Source organism: Drosophila elegans, unplaced genomic scaffold, assembly GCF_018152505.1.
Source record: "Drosophila elegans isolate 14027-0461.03 unplaced genomic scaffold, ASM1815250v1 contig_208, whole genome shotgun sequence".
NCBI lineage: Eukaryota > Metazoa > Arthropoda > Insecta > Diptera > Drosophilidae > Drosophila > Drosophila elegans.
In genome coordinates, this window is record NW_024545578.1 from 9,869,587 (window position 1) to 9,897,568 (window position 27,982).

A 27,982-nucleotide genomic window follows, 5' to 3' on the forward strand; every position below is an offset into this window, starting at 1 on the left:
TAAATTGTGTTTACAATGACAAAGCTTTTCAGCCGATGAATACCGATGTTACTCACGACCTCGTTATCTCCTCACTCATAGAAAGTTGTTGTTATAGCAGTCGGCCCCTTGAGCCGGCAGAACAGTTTTATTCTTCGAAAAGATTGGAAGTAAATCTAGTAAAGTATAGCTGGATCGGATTGTTTGATATTCCAGACAGTTTTCTAGTGTATTCTTAAGAATGCAAGTGTTTTTAGCTTTAGCCCTGCTCGCAGGCTTGGCTTTGTCGGGTGAGTTGTTAACATTAGGTTGCAAAAAGTGTTTAGCCAAACAAAGAATAATCTATTTGCATGTGTGTGTTTAAACTAGTGCAAAAAAACAACAAAGGAGGTTGATATATTAACATTGTTAGGTGTTTGAAAATTAATTGATTATTATAGCTAGGCAATTGATTGCTTAATTACTGCTTTAAGGTTAAAAAGATTTTGATTTGATTTTCACTTCGGACAATTTTCGTTTTTAATTTAATTTTTAATTTAACGTTTCAATGACAGTATGCCAAAAACATTGAATTATTGAGAAAACGAAACAAAGTTTATCCACATGCATTAATCAATTGTTTAAAAAAAAATATATTTTTACTTTTAACTTAACCATACATACATACATATATATGTATGTATGCATGTCAAATGTGGCGTGAGCTTAAACCGCGATGGCTGCCCTTTACCGTTTGTTTTTTCTTAGCTCCCGCTTATTTTCACCTATCTCTATTTCTCCCCACTTTCGCCGACAAAAAAAATAGTGCATGCCACGAATCCACCGCGATGGGATGCAAATTATATAGTCAAGGGCACGCTGTACATCCCGTATGCCGAGATTGCCGAGCCCTTCTACGCCTGGTATGACAAGAATACAAAGCGATCGCGCATCGACTACTACGGCGGAATGGTGAAGACCTACCAGCTGGCCGGCGAAGGGCAGTACGGAACCCTGCTGAAACTGGCACCGATCACCACCCAGACGGAGACCAACAAGTTGACCTGTCTGCAGGTTAATGGCACCGCCGATCAGGCCGTCGAGATCCAGAGTATCCTGCCCGATGCGAAACCCTTCAGCCTGGTGGGCACCGAAACCTTTCTGGGCTACACCTGCGACAAGTTCCGGCTGGAGACGAGCATTGGCCAGAAGAAGAACGTCTATACGTTGTGGGTGCGGTACAAGAAGTCACCGCACTATCCGGCCAGTCGGATGCCCATTCCCGTGCGCTACGAGATGAGGGGCTACAACACTCTGCTGGGCTCCCACTACGACCATTACTATCTGGACTACGACAGCTATGAGCACGATGATATACCCAACGAGGTGTTCGAGATCGACGACAGCCTGCAGTGCGTGGGATTCCCCGGACCCGGTACCGGTCACTATGCCACCTTCAATCCCATGCAGGAGTTTATAACTGGAACCGATGAGCATGTGGACAAGGCCTTCCACCACTTCAAGCACAAGCATGGCGTCTCCTATCGCACCGACTCGGAGCACGAGCATCGCAAGAACATCTTCCGTCAGAATCTGCGCTACATCCACTCGAAGAACCGGGCCAAGCTTACCTACACGCTGGCCGTGAATCACCTGGCTGATAAGACCGAGGAGGAGCTGAAGGCGCGTCGCGGATACAAGTCGTCGGGCGGTTACAACACCGGCAAGCCGTTCCCCTACGATGTGTCCAAGTACCAGGACGAGATTCCCGACCAGTACGATTGGAGGCTGTACGGCGCCGTTACGCCCGTTAAAGGTGGGTAAAATCTTTACACTTCTTTACTTTTTTAAGATTTTATATTTTACGTTTATTTATTTTCTTGTGAATTTTATTTGTAAATGTATTTCATAATCTGTTATTGTTTTATACAGCTTTATTTGTCATAAGATGTTTAAACTGAAAATCTATAGTTTTGTTGTATTAATCATTATTTATTATCAGCTATTTTTGCAAAACAGGCATAATTAGGTTTTACCATTAATCAAGATAATGATTTGAGGAGTTTCTCTGCATTAGTGATTGTGTTTATTATAAATTAACTTGTATAATATAAAATACTAAAATACTTATTTTATCACAATACTTGATACTCAGATCAATCGGTGTGCGGATCCTGCTGGTCGTTTGGCACCATTGGTCACCTGGAGGGCGCCTTCTTCCTGAAGAACGGCAACAATCTTGTCCGGCTATCGCAACAGGCTCTGATCGACTGCTCCTGGGCCTTTGGCAACAATGGCTGCGACGGTGGCGAGGACTTCCGCGTATACCAGTGGATGATGGAGTCCGGCGGAGTGCCCACGGAGGAGGAGTACGGCCCTTATTTGGGACAGGATGGCTACTGCCACCTTAAAAATGTAACGCTGGTGGCACCAATCAAGGGATTCGTGAACGTGACCACCAATGACCCGAATGCCTTCAAGCTGGCGCTGCTCAAGCACGGTCCTTTATCGGTGGCAATTGACGCCTCACCAAGGACATTCAGCTTCTACTCGCACGGCGTTTACTATGAACCCTCGTGCAAGAACGATGTGGATGGACTAGATCACGCTGTGCTGGCTGTGGGCTATGGCAGCATTAACGGAGAGGACTACTGGCTGGTCAAGAACTCGTGGTCCACGTACTGGGGCAACGATGGCTATATCCTGATGTCAGCACGAAAGAACAATTGCGGTGTGATGACCATGCCCACCTATGTGGAGATGTAGATGAACCCTAATCTTTTTATTTTGTGTAATCTTTTTATTTTGTCGCCCCGAGGGCGCTAAATATGCAATACATTTTATGAACTCTTTTGTAATCTGCGTCTTTTGAGTCTTATCATTACTTTGGTTGGTCAAGGAAGGAGCTGAGTATAGCTTGATGTCTTGCCCCACTATCTTGGTATTCCATGATGTTGCTTAAGAGTATTCTATGGGGTGATAAGCTTAGAAGACAATGACCACTGCCCAGTTGAACTTTGTGCGAGTTGATCAAGTTTTTATTGGCTGGGATCTTTGCCATTTCTTGTGGAAATATTTATGTTTTAGCTTATCTTAATAGGTATCTTAGAACCACAGTTTAGAGGGTTCTAAAAAAATAGAATTTAATTATTTCAAAATAAATAAAAATTTCAAAAACTAAAAAAAACAATATATATCTTTGATGGTTCCTATCAAAATGAGATGTATTCAGCTCTTAAAAAAATTAATCCAAAATAAATAAATATGAAAATATTTGTTTTTTACTCTATTTAAACTCGCTCTGTATCTAATTACTCTACACTTGGGTTTCTTTTTTTTACAGTGTCGGTATGAGTACCAAATTCAAAAACAGTAACATCCATTTTTTCTTTGTTGCAAAATACTGCATCCCCTGGAATGGCGCCAATTAGTATTTTTCTGTTGTCGCACGACGGTCACACCGATCGGGGCATTAAATTTCATTTAAAACAGAAATTGCTTGAGTTCAAATAAACATGGCTATGGAGGATCTGATGAAGATGTGCCGCGTGTGCATGGGCGAGGCGGAGGATCTGGTGGACATCTACGACAACAAGAGTATGGAGGACGGCTTGTCCGCCGATCTAAAGCTGGCCAAGGAGCCAGAACCCACGCCTGCAGATCTCCTGAAGAAGTGCTGCCCGTTTCCGATTTCCCCGGACGACGGCTTCCCCATGAAGGTCTGCGAACCGTGCCTAAAGAAAATGCGGATGGCTCATCAATTTAGGAGGCGCTACGCGAAGAACATCGCCTACCTGGAGCGCGTAAAGGAGGAGCAAAAGGACCAGGAGACATTGGATATGCTGGAGGCCGAGGACTGGGGCCTGGTGGATCGCATCAAGAGCGAAGCCGAGGAGGAGGAGGAGGACGAGAACGAGAACCTTGAGCCAAAGAAAAAGAATCCCAAGCTGCAGACAGAGAAACCGCGACCCTTCAAGTGCAACGACTGCCCCAAAAGTTTCACCGGCAAGGCCCAGTTGACCATGCACAGTCGCACCCACTCCAAAGGAACCCGGAAGACGTCCACTCGTCCCAAACGACGGTCCATCAAATAGGATTCCCCGCCTGCGAATCGCGAGGCTTTAGGCTAGAAGCTTGGCAAGCCAAAAATGTATAATTTAAACACCCCAGACAAATAGTTGCTATTCTATCAACTGCATTCATCGCCTAGTTAGGTTCAATCATCTTGTTAATAATACTTTCATGGAAAAAAATCAGTTTTCCACTAAACTTTACTTAAAGTTTTAAAAGGAACTTCAAATATAGTTGTTACTGGTTTTCGTATCCCTATTATAAGAATGATAACATTACTAAAAAAAAAGTATAATCCCATGACATGCTTCTTAAATAAATAAGTTTCATTACACCAACTGATTTTGTATCACTAAAGCTCATTAATTGAAAATGGGATAAGCTTTTTTTAATATTTTCAAAAACATTGTAATGGATAAAGGAGCCTTTTTCGAACTCGGATTGTCTCTATTATTTCAGATACACATCAATTATTTTTAGCTGAACAAGTTAATGTTAATTCGATTCAATACTTTTCATTCAAACATTTTATTATTTCTTAAAATACTAGTCTTAAATAGTATTATAGTATTATAATTGCTGCTAGAGCAACAGTTTCACACTAGGTTGCAAGTTACGTGAAATTTGCAATAACTTAAATGCCGTTAAACTAATTTTTGAGAAATACATTTCGTAAAATATAATAATTATAGAGGAACACCAGAAATGAAATTGCATTTGTCATCATATTTCTAAAATTAAGGGATTCTTATTTAATAAAGTATTTGGTTATTCGATGATGATTAAATGCTACATAACAAAGACTTTTTAAGAAAAGTTAAAAGTCAATTGCACAGAACAGAAATCTTTATGTAAAATAATGTCAAGAAAGTGGCTGATATACAAATGATCGAAGATGATCTTAACTTGATGATCTTAAACTAAATTTGTTTTTTTAGATTTTTGGTTGCTGGGCTCGTACCTTACTCCGGTATGCACGATCATATGCTTCTGCAGGTTAATCTTTTGTATGAAACAACTCTGGCAAATGTTGCACTTGTAGGGCTTTTCGCCGGTGTGAACCCGGGAATGGACGTTCAGCTGGCCAATTTGCCGGAAACGGGATCTGCAGCCTGGGAAAGGACACATGAAGGGTCGTTCGCCGGTGTGGCAGCGCATGTGGGACGCCAGGTTACCCTTTTGGGAGAAGGATCGTGGACATTGGGGGCACTGGAAGGGCCGTTCACCGGTGTGAGTGCGCATGTGGATGCCCAGGTGCGTGTTATGGGCAAAGGATTGATCGCATAGTCGGCACTGGAAGGCTTTCCGAACCTTCTTCGCCTTGCTTTTTCTCGAGGCTCTCCAGGGTTCATCGTCGTCATGGTTCTGGTCACTGCCTGGACTCCAGGATTCGTTATCCGAGTATGATCTTGCCCTCTTGTTGACTGGCTGCATCACTGAAGAGTAGGTTGCCATGCACTCCTTGCTGTCCGGAGGAGTCGGTGGTGGTGGTGGAGCGCCCTTGGCACTGGGTTTCTCCCGGTATGTCCCCAACTTGTACTTCAGCTCCACGAGTTCGACGAAGAGTGGTTCCAATGGTTGGGGCTGGGGTGCCTCTGTCATACTCGACTTCTGCTTGGCATTCTCCTCCTCCACTTTTAGGCCCGCTTCGATGCTGTCCAGCTCCTGGATCATAACACGCAGCTGGTCAAAGTAGTTACGACTCTTTTGGCACTGGCGTCGCAGCCGAAAGGCGTTCCTCGTGGCCTTCGCGCACTCCACACAGATGAACTGCGGCATTCCGTCCGTCCTGGCCACGCTGCATCCGCTGCACTCGGCCAGCATGGTGGCCAAATGCGGCTGCTGCTCCTGGTCCCAGCTGGAGGAGGCACAGGACGCGGCGAACAGGTCCACCAGGCAGTCGGATTCGTCCCGGCAAACACGGCACATTTGCGAGATGTCCAGCATGACCGAAATCCAGTTGTTGCCAGGAAGGATCGGAAGTAAACAAACTCAACAAAAAGCCAGCTGGGAAATAAAATACCAAACGCCACAGTATACCAAATATACCAAAACGGCACTATATGGCGGTGTTTTTTGAAAATCTGTTTTGTTTCAGTTTTTTGTTTAATTTTTATTCAGATTTGAAATCTGGGATGATTGTTATTTTAATTTTAGAGAAAGCAATATGGATTTAATTTTTTCATATTTAGCGCACATGGTATAATAAAAAAAAACACATTGGTCATAAATGCTAGCGCCTTTTTTATTTTGAATAAGCTTTAAATATTAAACCTTTTTAAGAGTGATAACATTTATAATGTTACCAATAGCAAAGGAGTTAAAGTGGATATGATATTTTTTGATAAGAAAAAAATAAACACAAAAAAGCTGGAAAATGATTGAAAAAAATCCAACCAAACAGATGGAAGTTATTTGAAAAAAGCCAAAAATAACAAAACTGTAGTTTTTTTAAAACCTTTTTTTTGAAATTGTTTATTTTTTTTTTTTTTTGGTCATGTTTTTTTAGGCACTTTCCCTGTCCTCGCAAGCCATTTCTTTTAGTGACCGGTATAAAACTGGAAACAAATTTCAAAAGGTCCTTTAGAAATAAACAACAATATATTTTTGACAAAAATAACAACCAAAAAATAATTTGGTTTGGTTACCAAGACTTTATAAACTAGATACATATCTATTTGATAGATTATATATTCATTAGCTAACAAAAAAACGTTCAAATATACATATTACTAGGAATGACAAAATTGGACACAATCCAATCTACTTGGTATTGTACATGGAAGCGATTGCCGGATCCTCGGTCTCGTAGATGATGAGGACATCCCTGAACTTGTCCAGCAATTGCAGCAGCTGCGAGCGGCGCAGGTTCTCGAAATACATGATCTCCTCCAGGTGGTGCTCGCTCTTGAAGTAGCCCATCTGGTAGAGCTTCACCAGCAGCGACAGATCGTCGACATTGGCGGAGGCGGGAATGCGCCGGATAGCGGCACGATCCGCGTCGCTGAACACCTGTAGTAGCTCCTTCAACTTCTGTTCGTCCTCCATGGAATCGAGGCTGTCGCAGTTGTCTGTGCTCATCGAGGCGGTGATGCTGAAGTTGGACTTGTGGCTGGAGGACGGCTGCACGGCGATGTTGTCGGAGGCCAGTGACGAGTGATCCTCGGAGTTGTCGCGCCGATGGCCACCGACAGAGACCGCTGGCACGGGCAACGGTTGACTGGACATGCTCAGCATGGAGCCCCCATGCAGTTCATCCGCATCCGCATCCTGCTCCTGATCTCCCTCCTCGTCGCTGACAGCATCCCTCAGGTGATTACTGCAGGACGCAGAGTCCCCGAACTCATCCTCGCTGGGCATGAACTGCACATACGTGTGGAGTTGCATTAGCAGATGGTGTTGCAGCATCCAGATGACCATCTGTGCGAGGATACCCTGACGTGCCGGCTGCTGCAGGGGTGTGGTCAAGTGGCCAATAGACGTGGGCAGCGAGAAATCCGAGATCACCTCGAACAGCGACATGCCCGCAAAGCGAGCGGAGAACTTCTCCACCAGGTGGGACTTTGTGTGCAGTGGTGCATCTGGCGCTATCACATAGACGTTCGTTTCACACAGCGGATAGATAATGGTGGCCTTGGCCCAGTAGACCAAATGCGAGACCAGCTTGTACACATGCTCGATGCTCAAGTCCGCCTTGGAGGCCATGCTCTGCAGACTGATCAGCGGATCGTAGGCGTCCACGAGTTGCCACAGCATGCGTGCCCCGGTCGGCGGGACGCAGTCCAGCAACTCGGCAAAGTCCACGAGCAGCAGCATGCCGTGATAGGGCTTGAGGGCACGGAGACACCGATCTATGGTCTCCGGATCCACCATGCTGCCCTTCTTGTGCAACTGGTGCGCCTTGGCCGGCAGACAAAAGCAGAGCGTAAGGTTGTGATTCAGCGAGGTGCTCAGCAGGCCGGTGGTGCACAGGTCGTGGAAGATGGAGCGCAGGGCTTGCGCCAAGCTACAGCGTTCGGCAATCAGCTCCAGCGTGCGTTCCAGCGGCTGTTGCTGCTGCTCGTCGTGGGTGCGGGCCATGTGGGCCGTCTGCTCGGTGAGATAGCCACTGCGCTGCTCCTCGAACTTCAGGGCCAGCCCCAGACGCTTGCTCAGTTCGTGGTAGCACTTTACAATCGAATAGCTGGCCTGGGCGTGAAGCGCAAACACAATGTTGATCAGCATCTGCTGCTTGGCCATCGCCCCGCTCCTTTGCTCCTTGTGGGGAATCAATGTGGGATGGCTCACAAACCGCACATCGTTCAGTTTGAGCTCGAACTTCTGATTGCAGAGCTGTGGTTTCACGGCAAACAGAGCGGATAGCACTTCGTCGGCGAATCCCTGCAACTGGCCTTGTCCCTTGGAAGCCCCCAAGTGCGTGGGCGTCTGCAGCAGGTCGTCCACATGGGCCACGGCATATGGATTGCGCTTCCTGTGGCCGAATATATAAGTTCAATTTTATAACAAGCTTCTTAATTCAAACACCAACCTTGACTTTCGCTGCTCGTCGCTGGCCTCCGTTTGGCCAAGTGTTTGGTATGGATACCTGTACAATAGACGATCTCCCTTGCTGTCGAAGTAAACGAGGATTACGGCCAAGGGATTCACATTCGTCTCCATGGCGAAAAGTCCTGACTTCAAGAATGCCCTTTCTTTTTGAACCCTAGGGTGGGTGAACAATAAAAAGATTATTAGCCGAGGTTCATATAGTTTTACCCATCTAGATGGACTTTCTGAATCGTCTTTTCCACCAACAAAAAGATGTGAAAATGCTAAACAATTCCGCATATACCTTAAACTTGCAGCATAGAGATTACCGTGCTATCAAATTAAATATAATATTTCATTATTAATTAAGATTTTGCAGCAGTGTGGCCTCTTCTACTTTCGCTAAAAATCTCATATTTGACGGTCAAATATAAAAAATAGTAAACTTTACAAAAAATAAATTTTACACTATTTCCAAAAAATTGAAACACAAACAAAATAATAAATAAAGTTTTAAAAACAAACGATGGACGGTTTTTCTGTATTTTTCGACATGAGCGATACTACATATACATAATGATTAAAATAAATTAAATAATATTTGTACTTTTAGAAATTTCCTAATTTTTTAGTTTTTATATATATGTAGGCATTTAGATTAGTTTCTAGCAGTGTTATAATCAAAGTACGGGGTTAAAAGTGCGCGAAAACTGCAGTGGTGGTTTTTGGGGTGACCTTTTTTCAAAGTTTAATTTTCAATTATCGTTACAGATCGAAAACCATCGATAGCGACCTGCCAAACATCGGTACAACCGATATTTTTTAAACATCGATGACATCGACGAAGCATCGATGTTTCGCCACCTCTATAATTTTTTAGAAGCGGAAAGTTGTGAGCAAAACGCGTGGAATTGTGCTCAAAACGTCAACAAAAAATTTGTGAAAATAAATGGAAGCATAGTATGCGAACGCGCCAATCGCAGAACTATGAAATTCCACCGTGAAACGTGTTAGTTTTGGCTGCAAAAGCACTTTTAACTTACGTTTTCCTATTAGCGTGTTGGAAAAGAGGAAAACACACACAATGTGAGAGGCAAAATACGTGCGGTGCGTAGGTGGGAGCGAGACGACGCTAAACGTGTACTAGCCGCGGTCTATATATACATATATATAGTATTCGTGTGAGTGTAGGAGAGGTATAAAGAATTGTACAAAAAGTATAGTTTACTTGACTTTGCGCTCCGTTTCGGAAATAATTTCCTACTCTTAGGCCAAAAGGCGCCCAATAAGTTCATTTTGACTTATTGTCATTACTCTACAGTTTCATTTATTGGCCTTTGCCTACGTTTGTGTATCTGGCGATTGCAATTTTTTTTGCAAAAATGCATTTTGTTGGCTGTTTGGAATGTAAATACCTCGTAGCCGAATAGTTAATAACATTTAACTATTTTGTTTTTTGTGTATATGTGCGCCAATATCCGTGTGTATAGATTTTACACATACCTACATAGAAAGGCATGCACAGATATACGTTTGTGTGAGTATCAACGAATAGGCGGAAAGGCGAAATCGAAATATGTACGTACAGCATTTCGGAATGGCCAGGCGCAGTAGTAATAGGCTAAAGAAGGGACACAGCGCAACACAAAAATGAAGAAGAAGAAACAGGGCAGCTCGGTGAACAAAATAAAATAGCCGATAATAGACAGTTGGCATGCCTGGGCCACAGGCCAGAACGGTCACACTAGATGTTCGCTTGGCTCAACAGACTACTCGTCTCACTCCCACACACGCCTTTTGCCCCATTCGAATATGTGTTTTTCTTGCGCGTTTTATCTTCTGTTTCTTGTGCCATACGGTATTAATAATAATAAAATTGATTAATCAAAGTAGAAACATTTTGATTTCTGCAGGTAGTAAACGTTCAAAACAACGTCGCGTCGTTACTTGAATGCTACGAATCGACAATGTGCAACAGAACAAAAAAAACAAGTGTCCAAATGTATACAAATCCAATTGTATTATAAAAATTGAATTAAAAAGTTCTGAAAGTAAAAACAACGTAGCTCACCGTCAAATTAAACTGAGTTGTGCAAAATGAAGTGAAAATGCAAAATTAACATAGTAAACGGTGAGTATAACGAGTTTGTGTGTGAGTGCGCGCCCAAATCGTTAAGTTGTTCTTGAATCGTTTAACAATTCCACAAATAAGTTATATAAATAATTCGGCTCCCAAGTGATTGTTTCTGACTCAATGTTGTTTCAAACAAGTTAAATATTCCATTTGTTGATGCCTTCATTGTCTTGCTTTTTTTTTTTTTTTTTTTTGTATACTGTGTACTGTGTGTCGCCATATTTGATTGCATATTTTTCTCCACACTGGCCGTCTATATAGCGTTCTCGCTTGCACACATTCGCGGGTTCATTTGTTTTGCTTTCGATTCCGTTTTGTGCAACGTGAAGTTATGTATGTGCGTAGTAATGAACCAGCACAGCGTTGCCAACTCGAAGCAAATGTTTTGTTCAATTTTATTTTAGTTTGTTTTGCTCTAGCGGCTAAAGTTGTGAAATAATTTAGTTAGATTTCAAATCGGCACACCCTTGCCGTATTTCCTTTCCAATGTGTATGCCGAGAATATTTGTTGTCTTCTCCAATGTTTTGACATGCGCATCAGCAGGTCAAGACAATAGACAACAAATCAGCACTTAAAGTGCACTTAAATATTTGAAGGTCCGTTTTCATCGCCGACAAAGCCTTATTGTTCCAATATGCAGAAATTAAAAACAGAACAATTTAGATTTCATTCCCTATTCTACCGTCTTGTTTTCGTCAAAATTTTTATTGAGTGTTCTCGTTGTTTCTACGCCTATACGCCATGAAGTTGGCCGCAGTTAACGGTGCGCGAGTGTGCGTTTGTAAGCGTTCAATATGTTTGTCCCGCTCTTGCCCACGGGCATTGCTCCAATGTTCCTGTTCTGCTCTTCGCGCATACGTGATTTTTGCAATTGTTATTTATGCCCTGCGCTCTCTACGCGCGAATTTTCGCCACAAAATGAAAGCAAAAGTTGATAGACAACTTTTTGCACTGCGCTCGTTTTAAGTTATTTTCTGCGCAGCGCAGACCATCGAACAAATGGAAATTCGCGAAAGCAAGAGGCATTGGATAATTCCAAGGGTTGTCGCGGTTTCAAAACCAAACCCCCCTCCACTCAGGTTCTCGTGTAGGTGTAATTAACTGATGTCCATAGTCTTTGAATGAAACTTGGATTTATTCCCCATTGGAAACTCTGATCTATTTAAGCACTGTAGCCGTGCAGCGACAGCAAATAAATAAAAATGAGACGCAATTAGTTGACACTGCAAACTATAACAAATAGGTAGTATGCAAAAGCTAAAGCCCATTTTCTGGCTGTAGTTTGTGTCAATGAAAGTACAGCCAAAGCATTGCCAATATTATTGTGCAGTCACGTAGTCCATTGGTCAACAAACTAATATGAGCAGCATTACTATTTTTAATTGTAGGTACAATTTTATTCGAAAGATCACAATAGAAGGCTTTCTCTTTTCCTCACATTCGATTGCGTGTGTGTGTCGATAAGCTTTGTATTTGTTCTACATCATCTAGCGATGCAACAAAAGCCATAGCAATAAAAACACTAACACGATGGCAGGGGCGGATGTGTAGTGTATATAAGGGGAGATTTTCAAATTATTTTATTTTAAACATATAAGTATAATGTTTCTGTGTTGTTGTTAAAATGGGGGTAACTATTGCTAGGGAGCCCTCTTAGATCCGCCTCTGTATAAAAGTTTTCATGTGTGTTTGTGCGATAAGTTTTCAACGTGCATTTGCAGCACGATTTACGGAGATCTGCTGCTGTCTTGCTCACACCCACGACTCGATAATGGGTCCGAATGGGGCTTACTTTGTGAGCTTGTGTGAAATTTGTTTATGGCGCGCATTTTACTTGCTGCTTTTGTTGTTGTTTTTGTTGGGGTTGGGGTAGGGTTGACTCTCGCACACGTGTGCATGTGTGTGTATTCCACCTTCTTTCCGAGGATGAGAGAATCAAATTCTCCTCCGTCCCTCTTTCGCATGTGTATTTTTAACTAGAGGCGTTGTAAGATTCGTTGTAAATGTTCAGATAAAGCACCAATGCTAATGTGTGTGTGTAACCCAAATCAAATCTTACTGCAGCCCATTTGTACCGTTATCTGGTCGACTTCTCTTTATTTCCCATTGAGAAATATGAAGTGAAACATGAAACGGATATGAGAAACGCTTACTACTACAATCGATAACGTTCTAAGCTCACCTTCCATGGTTATATAACACCCTTTGAATCTGCAAAATCCGTTTATCGATTAGTTTTGGCGGACTTTACATAATTGCATATAGTATGTACAGAAAATAAACAAAAGGTTACATAAACTATTCCCAGATTCACTATTCAATTGGGGAATCAATTGGATGCTCCCTATTCTCTGTTTCAATTAGAAATTGTATCTACAATAGGCGCAAATTGGCAACCAGCACAACCGCTATTACACACACACAAACGCAGGTGGAATATATCCAAGTGCAAGTTGCCTGCCTGTGCAATGTGTAATAGATACAAGAAACTGAAAAGCCAGCGACAAAAGCAACGACAAAAAAAAACCCAACAACAACTAGCGATGAATGCCGCGCCGGATGCCAAGGCGAAATTAGTGCATTCACTTTTCGCTCCGCTTTGCTTTGGCTCTCTGCTTTGCAATGCGAACGACGAGGCACGCAAAAAGGTGCAATAAATTAGAGAATTAGAGAAACTGTTGGCAAAACATGACAAAATATTGACGTCTTGAAGAAGACCAAACTATGAGGTTTTAGATTAGAGGTTAATTGCTTTAAACTTAAAGTTTAGAGACAAAACCAAAAATAAAAGGTAAATCAGTTTAAAAATCAGTTCACTATTCGGTATCGCTTTTTAAACACTAAATTATTAGTTTTTCTAATCCTTATAAAAACATTTAAGATACCAGGAACATGTAGATTTCTAAAACCTTTAATATTTTGAAAAGTGAAAATGCCCACTATCTCAAGAAGTTAAATACTTTGAGGAATATTCAAACACTATATTTGAGGGAGATGTTTGGGTGGCTTGTACATATATTGAAAAAAAGTGACAAATTACATATAAATATAGAACCTTAAAATTATTATAATTGAATGAAATAAATTAGATCTAATTCGTCACATTAGAACTCAAAAATATGGGATGCATTTTACGGTGGAAAATTTCATTAGCAATGCGCATAAACAAAGAAAAATATAGAAAAACTGGTTTCCATAAAAGCAAAATGCACAAGTGCTAAACGTTGTTGCTGTTTTTTATTCGCCAAGGGGGGGGGGGAGGGTAACACTACGCACACACATAGAGAGTCGTACAGGCACACGCACACAAGTGTAAACAATGCACAATCCCTTGCTTGCCTATGGCGCACCTTTCGCACTGCTTTGAGCTTTGCTGTTTCGTTGCTTTTCCGCTCCCTGATGCTGCGTTCAAGTTTACAGCAAGTGCAGCAGCCCCCACGAAGCAAATTCCGAAAGCGTAGACGAAAATACATACGAAGAATAAACGCGGATATTGATGTTTGAAGTGCGCATGCGCATTTTTGGCGCCCGTTGGCAGCGCTGTGCTTTTTATTTTATTACATAACGCCTATTCAAATTGCAGTTGGCAATGCCACCCATGGACGATAGAGATGAGTGCCTGCCTCCTTGAGTTTATCGATAATGACAGGTTGAGAATTTAGAATTAAGGGTATTTCCTTAATCTTGTAATTTCCGTTTCTTAAAAACGAAACATTTAATTAATCATATTGTTTTAATATTAAAAATAATTAAAAGGGGTTCGTTATAGTTTTTTGTGCTTACTAAATGAAGTATGTCTAGAATTTTATTTTTAATTTATTGTTAGTAACATAACTTTTATAAAAAACACATATAACTTTTGTTTGTCCAACTAGTTACTTAATTCCTCTTTTTGTTTTGGCTCATTGCAGAAACAACGAAGGATCGTTTATATGAATACCGTATCCCCAAAATACAAGTTGCAACGTACAACGACGGACAACAACGCAAAATATATAGGGCGGGATTATCATCTATACAAGACAGGATCAGGTTCACGATAAGGGTCCAGGTTGCGAAGTAGAGGAAGCAACAGCGAAGGATCCAGGAAGCAAGCAGAGGAAGTTGTCGAACCTTTCGCAGCGTTATGATTGTGATGGCTGACAATGTGATGTGGCACAGAGTTGGAAATCGTCTATGCAAATCGAGCGCGCACCACCGCCTACGCCTACAGTTGTTACCACAGGGAGTGTCAGCCTCCGTCCTCCGTGCCAGAGCCAGAGGTTATGCTTTGAGCCCCCAATGTTTTGGGGGCACGTCAACGAAGGACCAACATCGTCAGCAGGAGCAGAAACTGCAGCAGCAGAACCGGCAGCAACATGACGGCTTTGCCTGTGAAGTAGTGTTGTGAAATAGAAACTAAAACAGAAACCGATACCGAAACCGAACTCTACCAAGCGAGTGAACTCTCAAGCCGATTAAGGCATCTTCCCTCTAAACACACGTTTAATTTTAGTCCGCAGACCGATCTGCAGCACCAGCACCACCATGCCCATGTCCAGCCACGACACGGTCTTCGTGGAGCCCGCCGTCAGCAGCAGTGGCGGCGGAAGCACGAGCAGCATCAATCGCGTCGGAGTAGCCGGTGGCCCCCAGCCGCAGCCTCCACACATCGTCATCGATGGCAGCAGTCTCTCTACGCAGGCACAACTGCAGCGCATCATGCAGCGTCGCATGTCGATCAGTACGCGCCAGATCCTCACCGCCAGTCAGTCCCAGTCGTTGAATCCAACGCAAAAGTATGCAGTGCGTACGGCAGCCGGAACCGGAGCACTGGCCGCAACGTCAGCAACTTCGGCCAGTTCCGGCCAGGAGCTGATCAATCCCCAGATCTACAAGATTGTGACCACTGACGGTAGCACCAGCAACGTCATAATCGACGCCTCGGCTGCGGCGCCGCCGCACAACTCAAAACTCCTGCTTAGCAATCTCACGGTGCTCTCCAAGCAGGGGCCAGTCCAAGGAGGAGCCGCCCAGCAGCAGCAGCAGATCAACTATTTGGGTGCCAAGAGTCTGCCGTATGTGACGGCATCGCCGGCAAAGCCGCAACAGCAGCCCCAGAAATTCGGGAGCATTAGCGCTTTTAAGGCGCAACAGCAGCAGCCACATCATCCGCATGCCACACTGCAGAAGGTGACTTTGGGCTCCCGCGTCGCCACCCGCCTGCAGTCTTATGTCCCGGCCACTCCGTCGCAGATAATGGTGCAGCCGGCACAACCAAAGTTTGTAAGCGCCACGGCTACAGCGTTGGGTGGGAATGCAGCTCTTCTAAAGAAGGCCAATCAAAAGATCACGGTGAAGAGCGTGGGCAACATGTCGCAGCAGCAGCAACAACAGCAACAACAACAACAACAGCAGCAACATCAACTACAAGCCCAGCAACTGAAAACCTTTATCACGCAGCAGCAGCAACAGCAGCAAACATACAAGGCGGGGGCCAAGGCAAAGTTTGTTAAACAGACGACTGCCCTGTCCATTGCTGCCCTGCCCCAACAGCAGCAGCAGCAGCAGCAGGGTACCTATACCAAACAGCCAATGGTGTCAACGCCCACGCCCGCCAAGGTCACCAAACTGAACAGCAAGTATGTGCAACAGCAGATAAGTCTGCCGCAGGGAACGCAACTGCAGCACAAGACGACGCCGAATGTTGCCGGAGGAGGATACCTGCTGCAGCAGACTCAGGCTGCTGGCGGAGGAACCATCAAGTTTGTCAACTCGCATGGCACCGTCATCCAGCAGCATCCCCAGGCGACGAAGCGCACCCACTACAACAGCAGTAGTAGCAGTGAAAACGAGCAGCATTCGGCGGCCAACTCCTCACTGATCACCGACGACGTGATGATCGTCAACGGCACTCAGATGACCGACGAGTTGTCTGCCCGGATCCTGCAGAGCATGGCCCAGAAGTCGTTTGGTCAACAGCAGCAGCGATTTCAGTCGGTGCCAGCCACGGGCAGCAGCAACATGCCGCCTCCCACCCAGATCATTTACAGCAACAGTAGCAGTAGCAATGGGCCAGCCGCCAGCAGTCCCGGCGGAAATCCTCCAGGAAATCTTCTGCTTGCCCACTACCAGGCAGCCGGTTCAAAGCCGGTCTCATCGGCTTCGTTCCTCACTGTTACGGGAACGCCTCCGGTTACGGTGGCCACCACGCCGTCAGTGAGCATATCCTCGCATGGCTTTGCCAGCGGTAGCGCGGCCATCTCCTCCTACATGTCGTCAGCGACGGCGGCGCGCCGTCAATCGGTTAGCGCGCCCAGCAGTAGAGCAGTGTCCCTGGAACGGAAGCAGCACCAGCAACACCAACACCAGCAGATGCAGCACGAGGTGATGAGTGGCGGACGGAAGGCCATCGAGTATTACAACAAGCTTGGGTAAGTGTTTGCATGTCCATGCATTTAGGGATCTAATTAGTAACTCATTTACTATACCATTCTGTAAAAGATAAATAAGTTGTTGCCGTAAGATAACAATCGCTCATTTTTAAGGTAATAGTTTATTTAAAAATCAATCACAGAAAATTCTATTAATTTTCGAGTTTCATTTTGCTTTGTGTACAAAACCTGACATTTTCTTTATTTATTGCATTTTGAGCTTTCAAATGTAAACAATTTAGAATCGATTTGTCTGTCAAATGTGTCGATACTTAGGATGATCGATTGCCAATTTTTTACAAAAGCATCGATAGTTGGCTTTCTCTAGTGTCAAAATTCGTATTTACACCTATCGGCTAACTGCTCAGTTGTCTTGCAGTAGGAGAATTAGTCTCGCCAATGGCAAAACGCAGTGACATTTTCAAGAAAGTCCGAATCGCAGTCACTAATTAATAATCAATCCGTGAATTGCAGCGTCAACAGCATCGTCGGCAGCAGCAGCAGCCTCACCCAAAGTAACAGCATGAGTAATCTCGGAGCGCTGCGGAGCAATAGTGGCAGCGGATTCGCCACGACCACTCCAACGCCAGCAGCGCCTCTTCACCTGACGCAGCTTAACGTTCCAGTCCACGTGGATGCCGCACCGCCGTCGTCGCCAGCACTGGTCAAGATTGCGTCTCAGGCTTCGGCTTCGGCGCAGTCGCAACAACAGTCCTATCCCTTGGGACACAACCAACTGAATGCCAACGATGAGGAGCTGTACATCGAGGAGGTGCGTCCAGTGCCAGTGCTCACGCAGGATCTACGCCTCCAGCAGCTGCACGCCATCATGCAGGACCACACGTACGCCTCCCAACAACAACAACAACAACAGCAGCAACAGTCTCAGCAGACAACAGGGGATACCACGATCCTGGGAGCAGCACAGCAAGCTCAGCAGCCTCAGCAGTGGTCGCTGGGTGGAATCGGTGTCACGGTGGCCGGTGGTCAGACCACGCCCACAGCTGCAGGCGGATATGCCAGCTACTATGGCCAGCAAAGTAAGTATAGATGCAAAACTGCACACTAAACCCCTAAAACATAAATTCAGAGCTAAAACGTGTCACATTGCTATGCTGAAGTTTAAGTTAAAAGACAACTGTCAAAGGAGTTTTACATTTGATTCAAAAAAAGATAACCAAATATGTTAATTGTAATTCTTTTTTATTAATAAAATTTTTAATCCTCACTGATTTAACTATTAATACTAATCTAATTATGATTTTGTTTTATATAGTTCCACGGCATGTGGCAGATGATGATGCCCACTCAGCTATCAGCAGCAGCTCCCGCTTGGGACTGACCAGTACAGACATTGATCCTGGCGAGGAGACGGAAACGGCACCCGAAGCTGAGGCCGAAGACGACTCCGTGACGCGCTGCATTTGCGAACTTACCCACGACGATGGGTATATGATTTGCTGCGACAAGTGCTCGTATGTATCTTTAAAGTTCAAACCAGTTGTAGTTGTGAATGTATTCTTTGATTATGTGTACCCACAATTTTTATACCACTTGATATTAAGAACTACCTCCCTTTTATCTTTTTAAAAAAATATTCAAAAGCTAACCACATATGTTTTTTTCTTATAGGGCCTGGCAACACGTGGACTGCATGGGCATCGACCGCCAAAACATCCCGGAGGAGTATATGTGCGAACTGTGTCAGCCACGTGCGGTGGACAAAGCGAGAGCTCAAGCACTGCAGCGACAAAAGCGAAAGGAGCACATGCTGCTGGTGGCCACGCAAGCGGCCAATGGAGCTGCAGCCGTGGCGGCAGGAACAACGCTCAGCGTTGGACTCGGTGGTGGATTGGCAATGTCTGAGGAACTGCAGCACAGGTTGGCATCGGGCCTGAATGGCGGATTCGCCACGGGTACCGGCATGTCCAAGAAGACGAAGAAAACCAAAGAGAATGCGGTTAGTAATTCCGCCTTGAAGAAAACCAAGAAGAGCGGTGTGGGAATGGGTGGCGAGAAGAGTGGCAGTGGAGGTGGTGCCACCTCCGGCAGTGGCGGCAAATCGAGTAAGAAGAGCAGCAAACGCAAGAGCAAGTCCAGCGGCGATGGATCGTGTGGCGGAGGCAGTAGTCCCGCTTTGACGGCCGCCGAAAAGCACGCCGCCAACCTGCGCCAGTGGATCGAGCACTACGAATATGCAGTGACCAATCACTATTCGCCGGAACTTCGGGCGCGCCTCCATGCCATTCAAAAGCAACCCAGCTTGCTCCAAAGCATACAAAACACGGAGAACAAGGCGTTGCGGCAAATTCAGCAGCAACTGTCGACGGCCGGCAGTAGTGAGCAGCTTGAGCAACGCGCTCAGCTCATTCCGTATGCGGGCGCCAAAGTTCTCATCAGCAGCATGGAGTTGGCTCCACATGCCCCCATCCACGAGTTACGCGGCAAGTACATGCTGACCACCCAGTTTCGCACCCAGAATCCCACCGTCAACATGAACACGCCGCCGCCCAGCAACTACCTGAATAGCTTCAAGGCGCACAAGACGCCGGGTCAGTTTGTCTTCTTCTACCAACTTCCCGGCGTGGAGGCGCCCATGCAAACGCTGCGGCCGGATGGAAGTGTGCCGCAAGTGACGCAGCAACCGCCCTCTTATCTCAAAGGTCCGGAAGTGTGTGTGGATACGCGGACGTATGGCAACGATGCCCGCTTCGTGCGTCGCTCCTGCCGGCCGAATGCAGAGTTGCAGCACTACTTCGAGAAGGGAACGCTGCACTTGTTTATAGTCGCACTGACGCACATACGTGCCCAGACGGAGATAACGGTGCGCCACGAACCGCACGACCTGGCCGCGGTGGAGCAGAAGAAGTCGCACGCTGCCGTCATTCAGCCCACGAGTACGCGATGCGCCTGCGACATGGGCAGTGACTGCCTCTTCGCCCTTCCGCTGGCCGTGCAGCAGCAGCTTCAGGCTCCGCCGGCACAGCCCAGGAGCAGTCATCGGAACAAGGCGGCTGCAGTGGCGGCGGCCAACAGCGCGGCAGCCATACAGTTAACCATGGGATTGGGCGTGGGTGCGGCGGTGGCGGCTGGAGCGGGTGTTTTGCCCAATTCCAGGAATCGTTCCACCTCCTCCAGCGGCGAGAGCAGTCAAATGGGACTCAATAGTCCGCAACTTGGGCAGTTGAATCTGGGCTTCAAGCCCTCGCCGACGGCAGCATCGCTGACGGCGCCCGTTCCCGGAGTTCACTGCAACAACAGCGGCGGGAGCAGCAGCAGCAGCAGCAACAACTCCTGCTCGGTGTCCATGTCCAGTGTGCTGCATGACTCTGGCATCTGCACGTCCTCCTCGTCGCCCTCGGTGTCCATTCCCTCGCCCACGCCCACCCAACTGCAGTCGCCGACATTGCAGCATCATTCGCACCAGGTGCCGCAGCAGCAATTATCGCTTTTGCAGCGGAGTCCCACTCAACAGCATCAGCAGCAGATCCTTGCTGCGTTGCCCACGCCTATGCTCACGCCGATGCTTTCACCGCAGTTGCCCAAACCGGTGCAGCAACAGCAGCAGCCGCATCAGCAGTCACATGTTGTGTTGCCATTGCCGCGGCAATCTTCGTTGCTGCAGCAGCAGCAGCAACAACCGCAGCAAAATCAGGAGCCGTTGGCTGTAATTGCAGCCGCTGCCGCTGCCCAACAACCCATGGCCACCTATTTCGTGCGACAACCCCAGCAACAACTATCGCCACAGCCGCAAGCCGTGGTGACCCAACAGCAAAATGTTGTAACCCCACAACAGCAACAGCAGCAACACTTCCTGCAACAGAAACAACAACAACATCAACAGCAGCAGCAACAAATGGCAGATGAGGCTAGAATGGCAGTGAGTGCTTTGCAAACTCTGCATGCTGCCCCCACTTCGCATATAGTGACGCCCATCAAAGTGGCCACAGTGCAGCAACAACAACCGCAGCCTCAACATCAGCAGCAAACTCACCAGCAGCAAGTACATCAACAGCAAATAGTTCAACAACAACAGCAACCACAACAACTTCAACAACAATCGCCGCAACTGAACTACCCTCAATCGCCGCAACGGCAGCAAAAACCTCAGTCGATGCAACATCAGCCGCAGATAATCTTTTCAAGCGGAGCTCAGGCAATACCGGTGACCACGCCCACGAAATTAAGTTCACCCACAAAGAGTGTGGCGCCTGTGATGAGCAACAACAACAACAACAGTAGCATAAATATCGGTGCCCAAGCATCGGTGGTTGGGGGAAAGAAAACACCTGCCAAGCAGCAGCCACAACAACCATTGACTCCGGTTTCTGGCGCCACAATTCCAGCAGCAACTCCTTCGCCAGCCGAGTCCAAAGAGGATGATGTATCGTCCAGTGTCACTACGACTCCAACCACTCGCACGCCGGCCAAGGATAAGCCGAAACAGTCGCGTGAGGATCGCAAGTTGGAAGCCATCCTGCGAGCGATTGAGAAAATGGAGAAGCAGGAAGCTCGCGGCAAGAAGGAGACACGTCAGAGCAGCGGTGGCAAGCGGCAGGCGAGCAACTCGCCCGCCTCGCCCAACAAACGGGGCAGCTCCAATTCCATCAGTGAGGATGTGGACACGCCAACTAGTTCTGCCTCCTCGGCGGCTGCTGCCCAGCGAAGGAATAAGAAGAAGCGTAAAGTGAGTCGCAGCTACAACAACACCACGAATGGCATGGGCTCAGGCGGGGGCAGCAATAACAAGCGGAGGAAGAGCATCCTGGTGGAATCCGATGGTGATTCGCATGCATTGACTAACTCGGAATCGGAGGATCAAGTGCAGTCACATCCACATCCGCAGCACAGCAGATCAGAGGATCAGGCGGCAGGTCTTCTCCTGGCATTGGCCCACAACAACAATGCCTCCCCCAATGAGTCATTCAAATCGCCCTCATCGCAATCGCATTCTCTACCCGCAACTCCGGCCTCCGTGAGCAGCGCTTGCCTGCTGATCGAAGCGGCCATGGGCCCGTTGGAACAGCAACCGGCGACAGCATCACCCTCCCTGGGCGAATTTAAGTTCCCGCCCGGCGGGGCCAAGACCAAGAAGACGCTTATGTCCAATTGGTTCCAGCAGGCGGAACAATGCGAGCAGCAACACGCCTCCGGATTGGACAGCCTGGTGCAGGCGGCCATGAGTGAGATCAACGGCGAACGCGAGCAGCTGCATCACCAGGCCCAAGGCCAGTCCAATCTACTCAAGGTGGAACAGTTCATCCATCAGGCGGAGTCGACCACTGCGGTCACTGCTCGCGAGCAACTGCATCTGCCATTGCAAAACAACTCGTCAGTGAAGAAGCGCTGGCTACGGCAGGCCATTAGCGAAGAGACCACTCCGGTTGACGAACTGCAGCAGCAGCAGCAGCAGCAAAATCAGTCTGCAGCTGCCACGCCCTCGCCTCAGCCGGTGCCCACGGTGTCGCCTCTGGCGAACGGATTCGGTACGCCTCTGAAGAAGCGGCGTCTGGTGGTGATCAGTAATGGATCGAATGTGGAAGCCGATGAGCCGCACATCGATGTTATCGGAGACCCCAAGGAGGAGGCAGAGGACAATGTCGTGATGCCTGCACTGAAGGTGGAAACAGAACACCAACACAACCAGGAGCAGGACGACGACGTGGACATCCTACGTTCGCCCAGCCCGGGAACTCATCAAATAGTCGCCGAGGATAATCTCGTTAAGATCGAACCCGAGGACACGAGTGCGGCGGCCGATGACGTCAAGATCGATGTGGAACGCGAGGAGAGCCAGGCCTGCGACAAATTCGAGGAGATGGTCAAGGTGAAGCGCGAAGAGGAGGAGCAACGTGAGCAGCAAAACCAGCAGCTGCAAGAACGCCAGGAGCCACAGCTTCAACAGCAACCCAAAGTTGAAATCTCTGCAGTGGAAACGAAACTGGAAAACACCGTGGTCAAAGCGGCTCTCAAAGTGGAGACAACACCACCAGAGCTAATGGCACCCAAAGTGGAAGCGGCGAAGGTGGAGCCCAAGCCGGGCGAATCCCTGCTGCGCCCCACAGCGATTTCAGTTGCAGCGGCCGCAGCAACAACCGCGGCAGCAACTCTGCTCGATGTGGGCAAAGTGGTTGTCAAGACTAAGCCAACACCACCGCCTCTTAAGCTGGAGGATGAGCCGCAAAAGAAGAAACCCAAATTGGAGGCAGCACTACCATCAACTACATCAACTTCAATTGCAGCTCCGCCACTTTCTGGACTATCCATGCCAGCAGCAGCCACAGCGACGACGACAACAACAACCATGACTGCATCGGCAACTGGCGCTCCGAGTACCAAAAATCTCACCGAGCTCGATATACAAGAACGATTGCTCTCCTTCCATGCAGCCAACATTTCCTTCCTTCAGTCGAGAAACAAGAAGGCTACCACCGCAGTCTCGTCATTCACTTCCTCTTCCGCTCAGAAGAGCAATAGTAGTAGTGGTGGCAGTGGTGCAGAGTCGAAGAAATCCTCCAAGGATAAGGACGAGAAGCGCGACAAGGAGAAGCAGTTGAAAAAGTCCAAGAAGGATAAAAAGAAGTCCAAGGATAAGGAGAAGCAAAAGGCGGCTGCTCATGCAGCACCACAAATCGTTGAGACGAAGAAGAAGCCATTGTTGCCGGCAAAGTCAGAGAGCAAATCCTCGCCAGCGCCGATCCTAGTGCCACCTAGTGTGCCAGCTGCTACGGCGAACGGAAAGACCAAGCACATGACGCACAACAATGTGGATCAGCAACAGCAGCTGCAGCAGCAGCAGCAAATGAGGCGTCGCACCATGTCCATGTGCATCACCCCAGTCACACCCACTCCGGTGTCCATGGCCGCAACACCGCTGGGCACGCCGCCAACAACTAAAAAGCGTCAGACCAACTTTGAGCAGGAGCTGACCAAGCCAAACAGCCAGATCCTGAGCAGCAGCATCCTACTGAACAGCAGCAAAGGTTTGGGCCTGCCGCTGGCCACGCCTACAGTTGTGGGCATGCCCACGCCTATTCAACAGCAGCAGCACCGCAAGGAGAACAACCACCAGGAGGCGACACCCGCCGCGAGTGGCGGAGGCATGAGTCTGGCGGCTGCCATTGCTAGCGGCAAACTAACTGCCATCAGCCGGCGGCGGGAGTCCATGTGTGGCAGCCGGCAGCAGGCGCTCATTGCGGCCGCCTTGAAGAAGGAAAAGAAGGAGAAAAAGAAGAGCAAGAAAAAGGACCGCGAGAAGCAGAAGCACGAGAAGCAAAAGGGCAAGGACAAGGAAAGGGAAAAGGACAGCAAGGATGGCAAGCAGAAGACGAACCACATACAGAAGGCGGCTCTTTCGGCTCCAGTCACTCCCAGCCCGACACCAATTTCCATTCCGACAGTCACTCCAGTTGCAATTCCCACGCCCCTAGTGACGCCCAAGGCTGCCCCCATCCCCGTGTTGATAACCCAGCCCACGCCGACAGCGATCCATCCCGTTCAACCAATTGTCAACAATTGCACCACCAAGGTGGCGCCGTTGCCCTTCTACAACACCATCTACGGCAAGTTGCAGGATCCGCCGGCACCGAGCAGCATCGCCAGTCCCGCCACCACCAACACTATGCCCAGTCTGGCCGAATATCTGGAGTCTACAAAAGCCTCCAAGGCTTTACCGGCCGCATCGCCGGTAGCCAAAGCCGCCAGTGTGGCAGCAGCAGTTACGCCAGTTGCTGGCACCCCAGTTGCAGCTGCATCCGTTGAAATGCCACCTCCGGCAACCACACCACTTAAGTTGTATACACGGACTGCCAGCCATGATCCGCGCCTGAATCCCATGCTCACAGTTCCGGATCCCATGCCCATGCCGAAACGAAAGCTCTCCATCAGCGAGTACCGGATGCGCCATCGTCCCTCGGTGGACACGGCTCCGACCACGCCCACAACACCCACCACGCCGACAACACCCACCACGCCAACGGGCACGGGCAAGGATCGTTGCTTCGCCAAGCCGCAGACCATTAACAAGTGCTCACTGCAGTCGCCGGAGCGCTACCAGGCGGCGATTCGAGAGCGGCGTAACTCGATTAGCGCGCATCACCATCCACAGCAAAACGTAAGCCTAAATCTGAACAACAACAAGAGTAGTTGCATCAACAGCAAGGGCGGAACGAGCAGCGGTAATCATTTGCAGCAGGCGTTGGGCGTTAGGATGCCCATCAAGAATGCGATTATTGATCCGGCGGCCACCACCTTGAGCACGGTGAACAGCATCCTGAGCACGGCTCAGAAGCTGCACATGTTTGATGACAAACCAAAGGGTGAGTAAACTCTTGCTCCCCTGTTATGCACTCCTTCTAAACTTAGTCGCTCTTCTGCAGGTGGCCACTTCAATGCCGCACCCACACTACTCGAGCAGCAGCAGGAGAAGATGAGCGAGCGATCGCGGTGCTTGCAGCGGACCATTTCTTGTGACTCGCGGGTTATCGAGCGATTGGGCTCAGGCGCAGCTGCTAGTGCCTTGGAGAAAGTGACCACGGCAGCAGCCAGGCGGGATGGCTTATAAAATGGTGAGTGATCATGCAGAGATCTCCAAACGCTAAAGACATTTCTAATCTAGTTTCTATTTGCAGTAAACCAAACAACAAACGGATGATAACCAAAAAAACTGTTTTCCAGTTTTAAAACAACAATGCAATACAACATCAACGAAGGCCACTAAACAGCAGATTGATTCCAATTTTCTCTATTAGATACTCGCGCTTTCCTTAACCAAACATCAAAAACTACCCGTTCTTTTACTTTAAACGCTAAATTGTAAAGAAGAAAATTACAACGCGCATATAGTATGGGCAGCATAACTGTAATATGTTGTCGATTGAGGTGAGAAAAGACGATGCAATCAATGTACATTACAAAAAGGAGAAGAAAATTTGCATAGCAAAAAAATTGGGATTTCTTGAAGTGGAAGATAAAAGTTCTACTAAACTACTTAGTTATTTAATAGTATCGTTTTTGTCACAGCAAACAAGCCGCTTAAATTACTTACAAGCAACAAAAATACCATATATATGCACATGTATATGCTAAACACCTATAAATAGAGCCTATGTAGCGCGATATAAGCATAAACTTACATAGCACATAGAGTACAGAATAGGCAGCCAAAATTGAAGTTATAAAGATGTTAGAAAGCACTCTTGGACGGTTAAGTAATTGAATATGTATTTTTAGTTCTTAAGTTCATTCAACCTAGAGAACAGTTTCGTTATAACAATTACAGAGGAGCCTAAAGTAGATGCAGGGAGTATCCATCTGTACATAATTTAATTTGTGTAACTTTCGTTTAAATTTGGAAATACTTGTAATCGTAGTAATAAAAGAAAAAAAAAACTATATTAAAACCAGTAAACTACAATATTTACCCAGAAAAAAATACAAATCAGCCAGTCTTAAAAATGCAAGCAATATTAAAAATCCAATAACTAGAAAGAGATCTTGGCAAATAATATAAAATCAAAAACGCTATCAAGACCAAGAAGACAGAATCCGGGACTAAAATCAATGTATATAATAGTTTTAAATATCCAAAAGCAACCAAAAGGAGAAAACAAAAAATACTTGTTATCGTGTTAGGCAAGTAATGTAAGTTAAAAAGAGTACAAAGCGAGGGTTAATTGAATGAAATTAAGCTAATCGAACGTTAAAATAGTGTAAATAGAGGCAAAAACAGCAAGTTTCCGAAGCCATTTTCGTAATCAGACGTACTTTTATTTTGTATCTTTCCCGAATTTTCCGTAAAATATAATAATCACAAATTATTTAGTAAAATACTATTGCAAAATTCAATATAATTTGTATAGCTTGTCACTAGGTTTATTCTGATTAATGCTCACCGAGGGATGTGTCCAAATGCTTAATTTGTTCAGTAATAAATTTCTTGACCGTTTTTGATGCATTCCTTGTTGCAGCATTTTTCTGTTGTACATTTAAAGAAAATCCTAATTTGATTTCTTCCAAGACATGAACACAAAATTTAATTTGGGTTGTTTTAAAATCCAATAAACTAAAAAAACTCATTTTGACCCTGTGAAAAAATTATTTGACGTAATCAATTCAGATAGAATTTGTTACTGATGATAGCTGACACCCAATTATTTATAAGTTGGAAAGGTGTTCACAAATCTGTTTTAGGGAAAATATGGGAAATTAGTATACATTTAACTTTGTACATATGCAATTTTATTTCTTACATTAACCATTTAACCAAATTATGCAGGTGGTCTTTGGCAAAGCGCTCTTTGAGTTTAATTTAGTTTTTATTTTTGTAAATATGCATATGCCACATTAATTATGTAATCGAATAAGTGTAAAATATTTAACTGGATTCTACTAAGCTGATTTTATGAAACGTATGTTGTTACTTTTTTTTTAGCGCTGTACAATACAAACCAGACCTATATTAAACCTATTTAAAGTAACTTAAAAAATATAAATATGGATGAAAAGTTCGTAGTTTTCGTAATACAGTTTTTGATAGTTCTAGCATAAAACGCAAACGAAATTATTTATACCTTATTTGAAAGAAAAATACCTACTCGTAATAATTTTTACTCTACACCTAGATTCTTTGTAAGTGCGAATTTGAATTGTAAGTTTAAGAATAGTGGTTTTAGCCATAAGGTACCTTGGTTTAACTGATGTAAATTAAATACGTTAATTGTTTACTAAACACAAACACAAGCATGCCTAAAGAAGAAGGCAAATAAGCTTCGTCTGTAAAATACATTACAAATGAATTCATAAGATTCTTTAACAATAAACAAAAAACCGAAAAACAAAAATAAAACGAAAATAAAATGAAAATAAAGAAATTGATTT

The 27,982-nt window shown here is 46.1% G+C and overlaps 5 protein-coding genes across 6 annotated transcripts; 3 read left to right on the forward strand and 2 right to left on the reverse strand.

Annotated features, from left to right (window-relative positions):
• The first annotated feature begins 95 nt into the window (after positions 1-95).
• On the forward strand, positions 96-2,816 carry LOC108146664 (digestive cysteine proteinase 1). Its single transcript, XM_017272716.2, has 3 exons — positions 96-269; positions 785-1,774; positions 2,114-2,816. Exons 1-3 carry the CDS (start codon positions 221-223, stop codon positions 2,722-2,724), a joined length of 1,650 nt encoding a protein of 549 aa, XP_017128205.1. The 5' UTR covers positions 96-220; the 3' UTR covers positions 2,725-2,816.
• A 596-nt stretch (positions 2,817-3,412) lies between these two features.
• Positions 3,413-4,367, forward strand: LOC108146667. Its single transcript, XM_017272720.1, has one exon. The coding sequence runs from the start codon at positions 3,474-3,476 to the stop codon at positions 4,050-4,052; it is 579 nt and encodes a 192-aa protein (XP_017128209.1). The 5' UTR covers positions 3,413-3,473; the 3' UTR covers positions 4,053-4,367.
• Positions 4,368-4,538: 171 nt separating this feature from the next.
• Positions 4,539-6,027, reverse strand: LOC108146666 (protein glass). The gene has a single exon (XM_017272719.1). It carries the CDS (start codon positions 5,974-5,976, stop codon positions 4,945-4,947), a length of 1,032 nt encoding a protein of 343 aa, XP_017128208.1. The 5' UTR covers positions 5,977-6,027; the 3' UTR covers positions 4,539-4,944.
• Positions 6,028-6,611: 584 nt separating this feature from the next.
• LOC108146951 (GATOR complex protein NPRL3) lies at positions 6,612-8,965 on the reverse strand. The gene is made up of 3 exons (XM_017273206.2): positions 8,861-8,965; positions 8,558-8,731; positions 6,612-8,500 (listed from the first exon to the last, which is right to left on the reverse strand). Exons 2-3 carry the CDS (start codon positions 8,686-8,688, stop codon positions 6,793-6,795), a joined length of 1,839 nt encoding a protein of 612 aa, XP_017128695.1. The 5' UTR covers positions 8,689-8,731; positions 8,861-8,965; the 3' UTR covers positions 6,612-6,792.
• Positions 8,966-9,407: 442 nt separating this feature from the next.
• Positions 9,408-27,971, forward strand: LOC108146777. Of its 2 annotated transcripts, none has more exons than XM_017272924.2 (8): positions 9,408-9,642; positions 10,470-10,687; positions 14,603-17,104; positions 17,579-18,144; positions 18,381-18,579; positions 18,737-25,422; positions 25,483-25,671; positions 25,735-27,971. In XM_017272924.2, exons 3-7 carry the CDS (start codon positions 15,219-15,221, stop codon positions 25,665-25,667), a joined length of 9,522 nt encoding a protein of 3,173 aa, XP_017128413.1. In that variant the 5' UTR covers positions 9,408-9,642; positions 10,470-10,687; positions 14,603-15,218; the 3' UTR covers positions 25,668-25,671; positions 25,735-27,971. The 2 variants fall into 2 exon arrangements, with proteins under 2 accessions (XP_017128413.1, XP_017128414.1); XM_017272925.2 differs by having other exon boundaries at positions 9,408-9,565.
• The last annotated feature ends 11 nt before the right edge of the window (positions 27,972-27,982 follow it).